The following is an 18,035-nucleotide window of genomic DNA, read 5'->3' on the forward strand; positions in this document are numbered from 1 at the left end:
AAACATTTTGTCATTAAAACTAACCGAACGAAGAACCTTTACGAAAAATCGAAAATTATCCCAAATTGCACTGTACAACATTTGGCTGGTATTGGACCAAATTTACTTTTCCGGAGTATTGAATCATTCATTTTTCATTTTCATCTCATTCATTTTCTTCTCATTTCAATGGTGTATAACATTTATTGATCAAGCTTATATGACAAAAGAATGGATCAAAGTAGGATCTTTGGGAAAAAATTACAAATTTTATTTTTTTGTTTTTTTTTCGGCACTATTAATACTACAATTATATAATACGCATACTATTAGGAAGGTCACTTAATCAGGTTCACAAAATTTTTAAAAAAATTGGCCAGTATTTTTCGAAATATATGACTTTTATTTTATACACCCAACTTTGGCCATTTATAACATTTTTCATATAAGCTTGATCGAAAATTGTTTTACACCATTTAAATAATAGGAAAATATATGTAGTTTATATCCATATTTTTGTTTTGTTATACTCTCGCTACAAAGTTGCTAAAGAGAGTATTATAGCTTTGTTCACATAACGGTTGATTGTAAGTCCTAAAAGTAAACGACTGAGATATTAGGTTATATATACCAAAGTCATCAGAGTGACAAATAGAGTTGAAATCCGGTCTGTCTGTCCGTCCGTGCAAGCTGTAACTTGAGTAAAAATTGAGATATCTTGATGAAACTTGGTACACATATTTCTTGGCACCATAAGAAGGTTAAGTTCGAAGTCGGACCACTGCCACGCCTACAAAATGGCGATAACCGAAAATCTATAAAGAGGCATAACTTAACTACAAATTAAGCTATAAAAGAAAGAAAGAAAAGAAATTTGGTACAGAGGATCGCACTATGAAGGGGCATATTTGGATGTACTTTTTTTGGGGAAGTGGATTTGACCACGCCCCTACTAAGTTTTTATGCATATCTCGTTAACTTCTTAGGCAAGAAAAACCAAACTTTCTAGATTCGTTTTTTTAAGTACTACATTTAACAGTCCAAAAATGAAGGACATCGGATTATAACCACGCCCACCTCTCATAGGTTATGTTGAAAACTACTAAAAATACTTTAATTCAGTAAGGAAAACCACCAGAAACCTTAAATTTCATTTTAAAGATGGTACAGAAAAAAAAGGTATACAAACTTTTGGTCCAATACACCGATTTTGCCGTATAGTGTTCTGAATGGATGATTTGAAGATTTTCTCCACTCCACTAAAGAAATTCCCATAATATTTTTCCCTGAATAACTGATACTTACTACTTCAAAAGTGATATTATTGTAATATGTCAATGCATTTATGTACATGTATAAATTTTTTGCACCACAATCATTAATAAACACAAAATTTGTTTAAATAATCACCACCATCACCAATAACCGCGCCTAGCTCTCATATTACGGAACCAAAAGTTTGATATCTTTATATATATGCTAGCAGACCCGGCGAACTTCGTACCGCCTTAGCGTAAATTTGGTGCACTACTTTATTTTGTATAGCTGACCTATCTTATGTATGCGTACCTATTCAATTTGAACTGAAATAAATAATATCCTCCATAGAAAAGTGAATACTTATTACAAATTGTTTGTATGGGAGATTAGAAAGGTGTGAATTTTAGGCATTTTTTTCTCTCCGTAAGAAACATCCTCAAACCCCCTGGAATACACAAAAAAAAAGAATCAGCCAAATCGGTCAAGCCGGTTTCATGCTATGTCGTGACAACGGAAAACGGGTTTAATTTTTCGTTTTTGTGGCTATGGTATACATTAAATTTGTAAATTTTTCAATGCAGAGAAAAAATTCTTACGCATAAAGACGAAAACGTTATACCTTCTTCAAAGTCGAGGTTGATTTATGTTAAGCAGCATGATAACAACTCACACTACTTTTAATTGCAAGTGAGTGGGGATAATCCAGCAATTTTAAATAGTCTGTGAGATAATTGAATACGTCATCCTGGTTTGTAGCTGTGTCAACTCTCCTGAAATTCTAAATTGTCGCATGCAGATCGGACAGATTCTTGTTTTTTACCACCAATATAGGTCATTCAAGCAGTCATTTATGGTTGTCATATTGTGGTTTCATGTCAGGAAAAACACGATGAATAAGCTTCTTCTTTGAGTCAATGAAGTGACAGAAATATGTTGGAAATGTTATTAATCCATTGAGGTGTTAATTGGGACCCTACGATTTCCAACTGCTTCTACAATCGCAATTTGATATTGTTGCAAAATTAGTGGTATGTTAGTTGTTTATTGGCGAATCTTTATGTGTCGCCATAAAGTAGATGATTTTAATCATGCGATTATCCAGGAATAATTGAAAGAGTCTGGCGTAAATCACCTGCCAACAGAATCATGGCTCCACCAAAAAAGTTTTGGTTGTCGCGTAAATCTTTTGAAGTCCTTCGAAGTGCCTCCAGCGACTTCATGAATATCTGGAAAATCTTCGCTATAGCGCTACTTTTGACGATTTTGCAGACTGGTGTTTCTTCGATTTGCAATTTAGGAATAATTTCAAGGCCGAATGTGACGTTGGTTTGCCTACTAACAGTTGCCAAGTTGCCCCGTTAACATTAGTGGTGAAAATGAGAGAAATTGGTTCAGGAATTACATCAGCCCTCATATATTTTATATGATGATTTTATATTGGACTTTATGCCGAATATATGGGTCAAATTGTGTGTTTTCTTAAAAAAGTTAATGTTCGGTTGCACTTAGCCTTTCCTTATTTGTTACAAATTGTTTAGGGCTATCGACACAACCTTAAACACTGACAAAAATATTTCAACAAAGCAACACTGACAACCTTAAAAATGTTATTATTTTTTGTTTTCTTTTTTCATATTTATGTTATCAATTCAAATAAAATGCTCTTTTTATTATCTTCCTCGCAATTTTTCCATATTTACTTAATTTCTAAACCTTTCCTGCCCTTCCCCGAATATTTCAAGACTTCAATTAGCCAGATCGGTTTGGCCGTTCTCGACTTTTTGCGAGACTAACGAACAGCAATTCATTTTTATATCTATAGATTAGAAATTGTTTGTATGAGAATTTAAAAAAGTGTGGATTTTAGACTTTTTCAGGACCTTATACTTCAAGGAATATTGCAAAAAAAGAATTAGCGAAATCGGTTCAGCTGTTCTCCGAGATATGCGCTTGGCAACACATTTTGCGATTCATTTTTAATTAATTTTTCTTAAATGCGTTTTTTAATACTTCACTGTTTAATTTTTTATAATTTTCCAACATACAAACCTTGTCCTAACAATAAAGAATTCATAAAACCAAGAATCACCGGATTTGGTGCAATCGTTCGAAAGTTATGGGCGTACATACATTTCGAAGATCCATTTTTATTTATATAGAAGAAGAAGATAGATGTGTTTTGTTAGAAAAAAGTACAAAGACAATAAGAAAAGCAATTCAAGCAACGGTGCGTTGCTGCAAAATAAGTAACTGTAAAACAGAGTAAATATAGTTGACACTGTATTTACATATCTACATACCTGCATACATACGGCAATTTATGCGAGCATTTGATTGTGCTGTTTAGCGTTATTTCACTTGTTCTGCGATCATTTATATATGCAAACTTTTTTGCTTTGTACTTTACTTCAATAAGTTATGTAGTAAAAGATGCGAGAGATGGAAGAGAGAGAGTGCATACATATATATGTATGTACTTTACTTCATTACGTTATGCTGGAAAAAATGTGCAGACATGGAAGAGAGAGAGAGTGCGTGCCGCAAACGATAAAGAGCACACGCACACACACAAAGCGCGCTTCGCTGTAGACTGCGTTTGCTGAACGAAAAACCTTATGCTTGCAATATTTTTGATTTTTCAAAAACTTCAACCCGAAAGAAAAAGGATTTGATTTCGGAAAATTAAAAAATAACTATGCCACTCGCGAGCCTAGAGCAAATGCTTTATTTCAAAAAAAAAATTATAAAAATCGCTTCAGAACTTTAGGAGATTAGCCGTTACAAACATTTTTCATATAAGCGATCTTATATAATTAGTATAGATATTATATTATATTGTTTTTCGTTTAAAATACTTTAGGAGATTAGCCGTTACAAACATTTTTCATATAAGCGATCTTATATAATTAGTATAGATATTATATTATATTGTTTTTCGTTTCAAATAGAATGTTTAAGGAAATTGTAATTTCTATGATTATACATATAGACTATCATATTATATTCATTAACAGATATCCACGGTATAAAGCCCACGGGAATTTGATAAACCCAATATAACGTATATGGAACTAGGAAGAGTAATGAACTGATCTTACCAAATTTTGTCACATATGCTCATTATGAAAGGAAAAAATTCCCTATAGACTTAAATAGAATATCTGAGTTGGTAAGCAATTGGCAAAGGTCATTGAGGTCTGTATTAGGTATTTGGGGCTTTAAATGAGCGATCATCACCTATTTTGCCATTTTCCATCCGTTACATCAAGATGCCAAAAAAATAGTATGTATCGAGTTTCGTTCAAATTGGTCAAGAACAGACATACGGATTTCAACTCGTCACCCTGATCATGTTGATCTTATATCTAACTCGTTTAGTTTTAGATGTTAAAAACAATGGTTATGTGAACAAAACAGCGGTAGTAAAAAAATTGCTAAAAGTGCTTTAACTCACTTTCGAAAACTACAAGAAGCACCAAATTTTACAATGAATATAGTACTGAGTTTACATAATTTGTTTACTTTACAATATATAAATGAAGCACCAGTAAAGAAATCGGAATAAAACTTTGCACAAATAAAAATATGGGATAAAGATATAAGATATGGGATATGAGGACATCAGTGCCAGCGACTAATTTTTACAGAAAATATCGGAAAATCATTAATATGTTCTATAGATGTATTGAGGGAATATTTCCCTTAGTGGATTTAAGACCGAATATACGAGTCAAGTTATGTGTTCTTAATAAATTTAATTAAATAAATTGCGAGAGTATTGAGTTACACCCAAACCCAGCACTTTCTTACTTCTTATTATGAATAACATATTACTAGAGTATGATAACTGAAAATGTAAATTTAAATTTACAGTACTTTCGCTTATTTGCACAAATTTTCGTTCAATTAAACGGGGAATCAATTAACAGATACTCGCTTAACTGAACAATTTGTTCAATTAAAATAATCCCGTTTAAATGAACAGTTTGTTCAATTACAGGAATCACACTTAATTAGGCCACTTGGTGAATTAACGGGATAGGTGGGTTTCAAACTTTGCCTTCTTTTTAGTCTTATTAAATAGTGCATTATTAAAATATTATCCAAAATTATCAACTCCATCCGAATAAAATTTCAAGAGATAGACACTTTGGAAGATCCGCTCTTCAGGTCACGTGAGTTTGAATGTCAAACTTTAAACGAGTTTATCTCAAAACTCAAATTTTGAAGTCAGTGGACACGATTTGTCGCAAAGTTATGAGCAATTCTGTTCAAATTTTTCACACATCTTTATTATTATACAACTAATTTTTCGAACGTATTTGACCACAAAAGTTTTTTTTTTGTTCAAAACCTTTCGAGAATTCAAATTTTAATGAGGTGACAACGGCTGAGCATACGGAAGATGAAAATAAAAATTTTATAAAATACTGTTTAAATATGTTTCTTTGATATGCTGAATAGTTTAAATGAAATATATGATTGCATATATTTAAAAAAAAGTAAAAATACTCATATTTTCAACCTCTGAAACTCACATACCCCTTAAAGGAAAATGCATATGTGCACTTATAATTTTTCAAATATTTGAATCTGGTTTGCCCTTAAAGGAAAAAAAGCAATAACATAAACAATTGGTATGTATTACATAGGTATCTATTTATGTACATATGAATTTATTTTTCAAATTTATTATTAACAAATTATACAGTGTTGCAAAAAAATAAGATTAGTTTTTGCAACAATAATATTTGGTGGAATTAACCGGGGAAAATAAAAGAAAAATAATTTTTGAAGACATATATTTTGAACCAACTAAGCGGGAAAATCAATTAACCGGGTTCAATTTTCCGAGGAGATTTACATGTCCTTTCATATGCTATATTTTTTTGTCCGATTCTACGGTTCAATTAAACGGGGAAACCAATTAACCATAGGGTCAATTAAATGAAAAGTACTGTATGTATATATTATATATATACATATATAACTATAAAAGTAACTAGTGGTACTCATTTAGTTAAATGAGCGCTCTTTGGCAATATTGTGGCAATATCAGCTGATTGTGGATTAATTGTAAGCATGCCATGAATGCCACTGAAAATGGTTTCGCATATTTGTACGATTGTCGTAAAATAAAATGCATGTAAAAATTAACAGCTGTTTTACGGTATTGCAATTTTGCGATGTTGCCATACGTTTACGACGTTAAATTAAGAGAGAGAGTGCATACATATATATGTATGTACTTTACTTCATTACGTTATGCTGGAAAAAATGTGCAGACATGGAAGAGAGAGAGAGTGCGTGCCGCAAACGATAAAGAGCACACGCACACACACAAAGCGCGCTTCGCTGTAGACTGCGTTTGCTGAACGAAAAACCTTATGCTTGCAATATTTTTGATTTTTCAAAAACTTCAACCCGAAAGAAAAAGGATTTGATTTCGGAAAATTAAAAAATAACTATGCCACTCGCGAGCCTAGAGCAAATGCTTTATTTCAAAAAAAAAATTATAAAAATCGCTTCAGAACTTTAGGAGATTAGCCGTTACAAACATTTTTCATATAAGCGATCTTATATAATTAGTATAGATATTATATTATATTGTTTTTCGTTTAAAATACTTTAGGAGATTAGCCGTTACAAACATTTTTCATATAAGCGATCTTATATAATTAGTATAGATATTATATTATATTGTTTTTCGTTTCAAATAGAATGTTTAAGGAAATTGTAATTTCTATGATTATACATATAGACTATCATATTATATTCATTAACAGATATCCACGGTATAAAGCCCACGGGAATTTGATAAACCCAATATAACGTATATGGAACTAGGAAGAGTAATGAACTGATCTTACCAAATTTTGTCACATATGCTCATTATGAAAGGAAAAAATTCCCTATAGACTTAAATAGAATATCTGAGTTGGTAAGCAATTGGCAAAGGTCATTGAGGTCTGTATTAGGTATTTGGGGCTTTAAATGAGCGATCATCACCTATTTTGCCATTTTCCATCCGTTACATCAAGATGCCAAAAAAATAGTATGTATCGAGTTTCGTTCAAATTGGTCAAGAACAGACATACGGATTTCAACTCGTCACCCTGATCATGTTGATCTTATATCTAACTCGTTTAGTTTTAGATGTTAAAAACAATGGTTATGTGAACAAAACAGCGGTAGTAAAAAAATTGCTAAAAGTGCTTTAACTCACTTTCGAAAACTACAAGAAGCACCAAATTTTACAATGAAGATAGTACTGAGTTTACATAATTTGTTTACTTTACAATATATAAATGAAGCACCAGTAAAGAAATCGGAATAAAACTTTGCACAAATAAAAATATGGGATAAAGATATAAGATATGGGATATGAGGACATCAGTGCCAGCGACTAATTTTTACAGAAAATATCGGAAAATCATTAATATGTTCTATAGATGTATTGAGGGAATATTTCCCTTAGTGGATTTAAGACCGAATATACGAGTCAAGTTATGTGTTCTTAATAAATTTAATTAAATAAATTGCGAGAGTATTGAGTTACACCCAAACCCAGCACTTTCTTACTTCTTATTATGAATAACATATTACTAGAGTATGATAACTGAAAATGTAAATTTAAATTTACAGTACTTTCGCTTATTTGCACAAATTTTCGTTCAATTAAACGGGGAATCAATTAACAGATACTCGCTTAACTGAACAATTTGTTCAATTAAAATAATCCCGTTTAAATGAACAGTTTGTTCAATTACAGGAATCACACTTAATTAGGCCACTTGGTGAATTAACGGGATAGGTGGGTTTCAAACTTTGCCTTCTTTTTAGTCTTATTAAATAGTGCATTATTAAAATATTATCCAAAATTATCAACTCCATCCGAATAAAATTTCAAGAGATAGACACTTTGGAAGATCCGCTCTTCAGGTCACGTGAGTTTGAATGTCAAACTTTAAACGAGTTTATCTCAAAACTCAAATTTTGAAGTCAGTGGACACGATTTGTCGCAAAGTTATGAGCAATTCTGTTCAAATTTTTCACACATCTTTATTATTATACAACTAATTTTTCGAACGTATTTGACCACAAAAGTTTTTTTTTTGTTCAAAACCTTTCGAGAATTCAAATTTTAATGAGGTGACAACGGCTGAGCATACGGAAGATGAAAATAAAAATTTTATAAAATACTGTTTAAATATGTTTCTTTGATATGCTGAATAGTTTAAATGAAATATATGATTGCATATATTTAAAAAAAAGTAAAAATACTCATATTTTCAACCTCTGAAACTCACATACCCCTTAAAGGAAAATGCATATGTGCACTTATAATTTTTCAAATATTTGAATCTGGTTTGCCCTTAAAGGAAAAAAAGCAATAACATAAACAATTGGTATGTATTACATAGGTATCTATTTATGTACATATGAATTCACAACGTGAGAGAGCTTTCAACCTATACGGACGTGTATTTTATGCGCTCCGTGATTATTCTCTAAAACCTAAAATTAAATAAAATAAGTAAAAAACAAAACAACTTAAACAGTGCATTAAGCCAAGCGTTAGTCAATAACGCCGAAATTGTTAGCAAAACAAAAAAAAAAATCACAAAAATAAAAGTGTACAAACAATAATAAATACTAAATAACAAATTCTAAGTGCGAGAAAATAAACAATAAACAATAACATGAGCGCTGCGCAGCCTCACCAACAAGGCCGTAGGCATTCTCTGAATGCCTACTTTAGCTTTGTCGAGCCTGCAAAACCAGCTCCTACCAACAAACAAGGCAAAGGCGAGAAGGATGAGACATCTCAGCGATCAACGGAGCAGCACCCTAAGCAGAGCTTAGCAACAACAATAGTAGCAGAGAACGGCAGCCAACAACGGCCAGCAACAAACACGAACGCATCAACATATAAGCAGGTACCTGCAAGCGAGCAGACAGCGAAGAAAACGCAAGGTGAGAATGCACAAATCAAAAAAGGTCCATCTGTTCAGATTGGCATTGACCGCTACGTCAATATTAAAAGGAAATTAAGTCCTGTGAAGTCAGCGGTCAATCCTAAAAAATTTCTAGGCGGCACGCCAACCAAGAATAAACCTGACGTTTTAAATGGCAACAGATTTGCCGTACTAAGCAATGGTTCTGATGATGATGCGAAGGGTACCACCACAGTCGCGTATGCCAAACCGCCCCCAATATATTTGCGCGAGCGTAGCTCAAATACTCTTGTTGCTAAATTAAGCGAAATTGTAGGTACAAAAAACTTTCATATAGTGCCTTTAAAAAAAGGCAATATAGATGAAACGAAAATACAGACATACACTGAGAAAAGTTTTATGGATGTTGTAAAGTTTTTGTCGGATAAAAACAAAAAGTATTATTCCTATCAGTTGAAGAGCTCAAAGGGCCTAGCTGTAGTAATTAAAGGTATAGAGTCATCTGTAGACTCTAGTGAAATCAAAGAAGCTCTTGAAGAATGTGGCTTTGAAGTTAAAACTGTCGTAAACATCTTTAACAGAAACAAAGTACCACAACCAATGTTTAGAATTGAATTGATGCCGAATTCTAACCAGCTTAAAAAGAACGAAGTGCATCCAATATATAATTTAAAATATTTGCTGCACCGTAGAGTAACCGTAGAAGAACCACACAAAAGAAACGGTCCGGTACAATGCACCAACTGCCAAGAGTATGGGCATACCAAATCTTATTGCACTCTACGCAGTGTTTGTGTGGTATGTGGAGATTTACATCCCACTTCAAAATGTATCCTCAAGAAAGAGGATTTAAACAAAAAATGCAGCAACTGTGGAGGAAGTCACACTGCCAACTACAGGGGTTGTCCTGTTTATAAAGATTTGAAATCGAAGTTGTCACAGGGAATTCAAGCACGACGTAACCAAATGTTACATACTCCCCGTAATGACATTATAGATATCACAGACCATATTCCGAAATCTAGTAATATTAAAAATAATACTGTACAAGGGAGCTATGCCAATGTTGTAAAAGGCAACAATGTACAAATGCAACCACCGCAAAATCCTCCAAATAGTGGTATTGAAACTATGATCATAAATCTTACGCAATGTATGACACAATTTATGTCTACAATGCAAAACATGATCCAAGATTTAATAAAATCACAAAACCAAATGCTGCAAACCTTATTAAGTAAAAAATGAGCATATTAAACATTTGTATATGGAACGCTAACGGTGTTAACCAACATAAACTAGAGATAATTAGATTTCTGTCTGAAAAAAATATAGATGTAATGTTAATATCAGAGACTCATCTGACAAACAAAAACAATTTTAAAATACCGGGATTTAGACTGTATGTTACAAATCACCCGGATGGAAAAGCACATGGCGGAACGGCAGTATTGGTTAGAAATCGGTTAAACCACTTTACTCTGGGTTCTCATGCTACAGCACAGTTACAAGCTACAACAATATCGTTAAAAAACCGGGGTTGTGATTTAAATCTATCGGCTATATACTGCCCACCTCGTTTTAAAATTACAGATAGCGAATTTAAAGACTTCTTTGGAACGCTAGGTCATAGATTTCTAGCAGGTGGAGATTATAATGCAAAACACATGTACTGGGGGTCACGTCTTAATAATCCGAAAGGACGCCAGTTGTACCAAACCATTATGAACAACAATAACCTTGATATAATATCTCCTGGTAAGCCTACATACTGGCCCAGTGATCGTAACAAAATACCAGATTTAATTGATTTCGCTGTAACCAAAAATATAGATAGATCACTTGTGACAGTTGATACATGTACAGACTTATCTTCAGATCATTCACCTGTACTAATAAAGTTGTGTGAAGAACCCATATTCGTTGAGCCAAAGGTGGGTCTAACATCTCACAAAACGAACTGGTTAAAATACAAAAAATATGTGAGTAGCCACATTAATATTGATGTAAAAATAGATACAGAAAGAGATATTGATGAAGGTATAAGAGAATTTAATGATGTAATATCAAATGCAGCTGTCATAGCAACACCAAACATAAGCAATAAACCGATTATCCGCAGAAAACTCACTAATAATGAAATAGAAAAGCTTGTAAATGAAAAAAGGCGAGCTAGACGTGAATGGCAGTTAAATCGCTCCCCTTCTACTCAGCTGCAACTAAAATATGCTGTACGAAAACTAAAAACAGCGCTTAAACGCGAGGAAGAATACCACACTCACAATTATATAAAGAAACTGTGTCCAAATTCAAACAAAGGAAATTCTCTTTGGAAAGCCCAAAAGTCAATGAAGCCTCCAGTCGACTCCAACTTGCCTATAAGAGGCTTGGGTGGAAACTGGGCAAGAAGTGACGAGGATAAGGCAAATTGTTTCGCAAATCACCTAGAAAAGGTATTTCAACCTAATTGCCCAAAGAACAGCTTTAAGCTGCCAATCATCTCCAATAGCGCTAACGAGTCGCTTGGGTCTATTCAAACGTCATCTTCTGAAATTATTAAAATCATAAAAGAGCTGAATCCTAAAAAGTCGGCAGGACACGATAAAATTACTCCAAAAATGCTAATTGAGTTACCAAATATTGCTTTAACAGTACTCTCCTTGCTCTTTAACGCTATTCTCAGTTTCGGGTACTATCCAAGTTCATGGAAAAAGTCGCAGATCATCATGATAGAGAAAACAGGTAAAGACTTGACACAGCCGTCTTCATATAGACCAATCAGTCTTCTACCCTGTCTTTCTAAAATATTTGAAAAAGTGTTACTATCAAAGATGTCTCCTTTCCTCCTTGAAAATAATGTAATACCCACGCACCAATTCGGTTTTCGTGCAAAACATGGCACTGTAGAACAAGTAAATAGAATTACTAACGAAATCAGAAGGGCGTTCGAGTATAGAGAGTACTGTTCTGCTATATTTCTAGATGTGGCTCAGGCGTTCGATAAAGTGTGGCATGACGGGCTTTTATATAAGATTAAAAAAAGCTTACCTCTCGAAATGCATAAAACCTTGGAGTCTTATTTAAAAAATAGAAAGTTTACTGTCAAAGTAGGAGACTTCATATCTGAAGAACGACCAATAAGAGCTGGTGTACCTCAGGGCAGTGTTTTAGGGCCAACTCTATACATACTATATACAGCAGATCTTCCAACAGCTAGTAATATTTTGACATCAACTTTTGCGGATGACACAGCTTTAGTGAGCCGAAACAAATGCCCAATTATAGCATCAAAAGTATTAGGAGCGCATTTGATTTTTGTCGAAGAATGGCTAGCAAACTGGCGTATAAATGTAAACGAACAGAAGTGCAAGCATGTTACATTTTCTCTAAGACCAAAAACGTGTCCGGCAGTTAAAATGAACAATATTTTAGTACCCCAAGCGACTGAAGTAACATATCCTGGTATTCACTTGGATAGAAGGCTCACGTGGAGAAAACACATATCGAGCAAAATAACCTGCATGAAGATAAGAGCAGCACATTTAAATTGGCTTTTAAATAAAAATTCAAAACTTAGCCTAGACAACAAAGTTCTATTATACAACGCGGTCATAAAGCCGATTTGGATGTACGGCATCCAACTGTGGGGTACGACCTGTGCAACCAATATCGATATAATTCAGAGATTCCAATCAAAAATGCTTAGAACAATCACGTGCTCACCATGGTATATGCGTAATGAAAATATCCATAAAGATCTTGGTATTCTCATGGTAAAGAAAGAAGTAGAGAACAGCAGAAATAAATACTTGTCCAAACTCCGCGATCACCCAAACCCATTGGCTAATGCTTTATTACATTCTTGTAATCAATCACGTCTAAAAAGAAGAGATATGCCAGCACACTGAGGAGCAACGTTTCACCAAAACAACTCAATCAATTGGTTGAGCTTGTCTAGTTTTAATTAGAATTAAGATTTTATAACTTATTGTTAGGCTCCAAAGAGCAGATTCAATAAATAAAGAATTATATGAAAAAAAAAAAAATATGAATTTATTTTTCAAATTTATTATTAACAAATTATACAGTGTTGCAAAAAAATAAGATTAGTTTTTGCAACAATAATATTTGGTGGAATTAACCGGGGAAAATAAAAGAAAAATAATTTTTGAAGACATATATTTTGAACCAACTAAGCGGGAAAATCAATTAACCGGGTTCAATTTTCCGAGGAGATTTACATGTCCTTTCATATGCTATATTTTTTTGTCCGATTCTACGGTTCAATTAAACGGGGAAACCAATTAACCATAGGGTCAATTAAATGAAAAGTACTGTATGTATATATTATATATATACATATATAACTATAAAAGTAACTAGTGGTACTCATTTAGTTAAATGAGCGCTCTTTGGCAATATTGTGGCAATATCAGCTGATTGTGGATTAATTGTAAGCATGCCATGAATGCCACTGAAAATGGTTTCGCATATTTGTACGATTGTCGTAAAATAAAATGCATGTAAAAATTAACAGCTGTTTTACGGTATTGCAATTTTGCGATGTTGCCATACGTTTACGACGTTAAATGAGTACCACTACTGTGTCTATTTTAATTGTTATACTCTCCCAAAAAGGTGCTATGAAAGTATTATAGTTTTGTTCACATAACGGTTGTTTGTAAGTCATAAAACTAAACGAGAGAGATATAGGGTTATATACATATATCTAGATATATTAAGATATCTTAACGAAGCTTGGTACACATGTTCCTTGGGATCGTGGGATGGTTGCTATTGAAATCGGACCATCTGCCAGAAATGGCAGAAGAAAGATGCACTAATTTTTTTTGTTAAAATTAAAAATGGGAGTGGGGTATATTTTTGCATCAAGAACCATACTTCTAGAACTACTCGTCCGATCGACAAAGAAATTCGGTATACAATAATTTCTTGTCACCCTGATACACTCTCGGTCCACAACCACGCCTACTTCCTATATAACACAATTTTGAATTCAATCTTAACTTCACTTAAATTTCGTTAACTTTTAAGTACTCACTTAGAGATATGTATGTTTTTCAATAAAAATGAGTTAAATATCCGTAAATTGCAGTTTAATAAATTGTTTTAATAATTATTTGTTAAAAAAATGAAAAACCATAACAAAACAATTCAAATCAACATTTTTTCAATTTGCACATTTTTTTTGAATTATTAAAGTTTTATTTTTAATTCTGGTTCATTTTTTTTTTTGTTATTTGATTTTTTTCTCTTTCTTCATATGTCATCTTCATGTTGTTCGTTAAACCGAGTACTTACAAACCACCGATGTTCGTTATTTAAGGTACTCAATGTAACAAATTTGCTTGTTCGTTATAAGCGGTTATCGTTAAAACGAATATTCGTTATGCCGGAAATCTACTGTATTGCGGAGGGTTTTACACCTTATAAATCGGTTAAAATATGAAATATCAATAGTCAAATTAGGTGATCGACTTGGATATAGTGTACATTGGTGGTGAAAATGAGTGAAATGGGTTCAGGAATTACCTCAGCCCTCATACATATACTACATATAACGATTATTATTCTTCTACTAGACTTTATTCCGCATACATATATATGGGTCCAATTGTGTGTTTTCTTAATAAAATTACATCAGTAAATTGCGAGAGTATAAAATGTTCAGTTGCACCTGAACTTAGCCTTTCCTTACTTGTTTTAATTTTCTTGAATTTACCACAAACCATGTCATATCATAACACTAGCTCACAAGTAAAGTAAAACGCATACATTCGATTTGGAAGGAAGTCTAAATCTATGAGTAATAGATTATTTCATGTCAGTTATAAATTACTTATACATAACAATAGACACTTTTATAACATAATATCCTTAGTAATGACACAAAGTACATATAAAAGTACCACAACCAATAATTGACCTAATGTACTGATGCAGTTCAATGCTTTGCGTTTTATAAATATATTTCAATTATATATAAATGTTTGATATTAAATTAATTTTTATTATGCACTATATTAATACTTTGGATTTATTCAAGGTCCAACGAACACTCCACCATCTGGTTTTCAGTATGAACTGCCACAAAATATGTGACCTGTTTTTAAATATAATTTATTATATATATATTTATTTTATATATATAATATAATTTTGTTAACTCATTTGGGAAAGTTCCAGAGCGACTCTCAACTCGAAATGCGTCTCGTAATAGAATATCTGTTTTTATATTAATTTAAATAATGTTACATGTACATATGTATATACCATATGCATTTGTTGACATTTGACCTCATAAGCATTAAATTAAACAAGTAACACACAAAGCTATTAAGTTCGGTTTTTATAAATATTTTTTTTGTTTTGTTCCCAAGTTGACGGTGCATTTATATGTTTTCCCCGAAATTTCAATGGCAAGTCATCTTAGCACAGATAGCGTAAAAAGGTAAATAAAACAATATTTTTATTACATAAGGAAGACGAAAGAAGCTTAATTTAAACTTTTTTTGAAATCCGGTTTTGGCTACGAACTACACTGAAAATATTTTTCAAGTTAATTTCAAATATAACTTGAACATATATATAACTATTAATACTTATTATATAATACAGACATTTCTTTATCCTAGTTTATAAACTGTATATAAATCTGGATTTTAAAAACGAAGTATCTTATATTACAAATTGTATAATTAAAAGGCTCAATTCAGATTATTATAACTTATTTACAAATTCATGTTTATAAGAAAACATAATATTTTGTATTCACATGCAAGAAACGCCACAAGATCATCTCCACTATAAAGAGCAAGTTGAGTTGATTTCAGCAGGCATTTGTTTAACGTGTATTGCGTGCTACCAATTTTTGGGCTATATAAAGTGGTAAAATTCCACCATCATGTAATTATTGTCCAGCTGTACAGTAGTCCAGAGTGATATTTGTGAACTTGAATACGTCAATATACATATAAATTGAAAGTGAGTGAAAATAAATTATGGATAGTTTTACAATTTGTGTTAAAACATTTAATATACATATGTAAACCAGTTATTGTCTCAAAAGTTTGAACAGTCAGCATCAATTGAAGAGTAATGCACAATTCATTGAAATTTCTCTAGTGAGAGTTTTGTGTCTGAACATAACTATGTATAATAAACTCAAGATACGTTTAATATATGCTCATATACGTACTTATTAATGTGCAGAAATATTCAGTTAATCGTGGAATGTACATATGTATATAAGATATAATAGTTATTAAAATTGTCACGTCCAATTTTCTCGACAATTCAAATAAAAATTCCCCACTGAGATACTCGTAATGTAGATTGTGATGAGAGTATAAATATAAACTGTTCAAAATCTACCGGTTACATAAAATTTGTGATTACATAAATATTAATGTATATATTAATGCAGTAACTGTATGACCACGCGTATAAAGCATATTAACGACATACATGTAGTTAAATATTTACATGCGTATGTACAAGTATATGAATATCAGTAGCTTTCACAACAAATTGTTATGATTAATATACTACTTTATTAGTATGTAGTTTAAATACACATTTATTTATTATCTCCAAATTTTTACTTATATTCGTATTTAAATTTTATGTGCTTATTGTAATGTCTTTTAAATTAAATAATCTAACTTTAATGTTTCGTTTCATTAGTAGAGAAGGGACGTATTGTTAGTTGAGATAGCCGAATATGTCCATATAATGTTGGAAGAAATAGATCTTCTCGACAAGCAAGTCCAACTTTCATTACTCGTTAATATGCACATCGCTAATATAATCATATTCCAATTATTGTATATTCATACAAATATAAAGTATTTTATTCAAAAATATGTCACCATATATATATATATCTACGAATGCAATATAACAAGTATAATGCGTCATATATCTAATTTTTAGTAAACATGAAGGCAGCCTTAATATTCTTCATAGTTGTTGCCGTTCAGTATGCAGCGGCGCAAAAGCAGTACACAAATAAATTCGACAATGTCGATGTAGATGGTGTTTTGTCAAATAATCGTATTTTAACTAACTACATTAAATGCCTAATGGATAAAGGACCTTGCACACCTGAAGGACGCGAGTTAAAAAGTAAATGTTATTCATTACATATTCATACTTTCAACCAAACAAATAATCCCATTTTCATTTAGAATTACTACCAGATGCTCTGCAGACGGATTGCTCAAAGTGTACAGATACTCAAAGGAAAAATTCACAAAAAGTAATAAATTTTCTTCGTGTGAACCGCCCAGGGGAGTGGAAATTGCTACTAGACAAATACGACTCAAAAGGAATTTACAGATCTAAGTATGAGAAACAAGGTTAAACGTGCCCTCTGAGACAGATTAAATATTGAAATACAATTACATGTACATTATATATGAGGTAATCTAAAAATAAATATGTACATATACACTACACAGTACAATCCGTACATTTATATTCATGCATTTGTATTTGAATATTGTTTAAGGTTACCAATTTACATTATTAACGTGGCCCTTATTCATAGGAAATTACCTGTACATAATATATGTATATTAATGAATCTCCGTGAAACGGTGCCGACAAAGTTTTCACTATATATTTCGGTCACTCAAAATGAGCTATCTGACAAATCCCCACAGTCAAGATTTAGGGGCATGATATAAATATTAATACACATAGATATATATATATATTTGATATAGGAACCGTTTTAAGCGATTATAGTTGAATCCACCAGAGCGCCCACTCATTCCTCCTTTTGCTCTTTGGCGCCAACTGGAAACACCAAGG

General features: G+C 32.2%; 1 protein-coding gene across 2 annotated transcripts; it reads left to right on the top strand.

Annotated features, from left to right (window-relative positions):
* Window positions 1-16,051: 16,051 nt before the first annotated feature.
* LOC105220375 (ejaculatory bulb-specific protein 3) lies at window positions 16,052-17,697 on the top strand. Of its 2 annotated transcripts, none has more exons than XM_011196813.3 (3): window positions 16,052-16,202; window positions 17,154-17,345; window positions 17,408-17,697. In XM_011196813.3, exons 2-3 carry the CDS (start codon window positions 17,159-17,161, stop codon window positions 17,581-17,583), a joined length of 363 nt encoding a protein of 120 aa, XP_011195115.1. In that variant the 5' UTR covers window positions 16,052-16,202; window positions 17,154-17,158; the 3' UTR covers window positions 17,584-17,697. The 2 variants fall into 2 exon arrangements, with proteins under 2 accessions (XP_011195115.1, XP_028901610.1); XM_029045777.2 differs by lacking the exon at window positions 16,052-16,202 and adding an exon at window positions 16,388-16,707.
* The last annotated feature ends 338 nt before the right edge of the window (window positions 17,698-18,035 follow it).

This window comes from Zeugodacus cucurbitae, chromosome 6 (genome assembly GCF_028554725.1).
Source record: "Zeugodacus cucurbitae isolate PBARC_wt_2022May chromosome 6, idZeuCucr1.2, whole genome shotgun sequence".
NCBI classification, from domain to species: domain Eukaryota; kingdom Metazoa; phylum Arthropoda; class Insecta; order Diptera; family Tephritidae; genus Zeugodacus; species Zeugodacus cucurbitae.

Bases quoted from the DNA above. Each gene is read 5' to 3' on its own strand.
- LOC105220375 (XM_029045777.2), top strand. The intron at 17,346-17,407 runs GTAAATGTTATT...ATTTTCATTTAG, and splicing joins TGAAGGACGCGAGTTAAAAA to AATTACTACCAGATGCTCTG.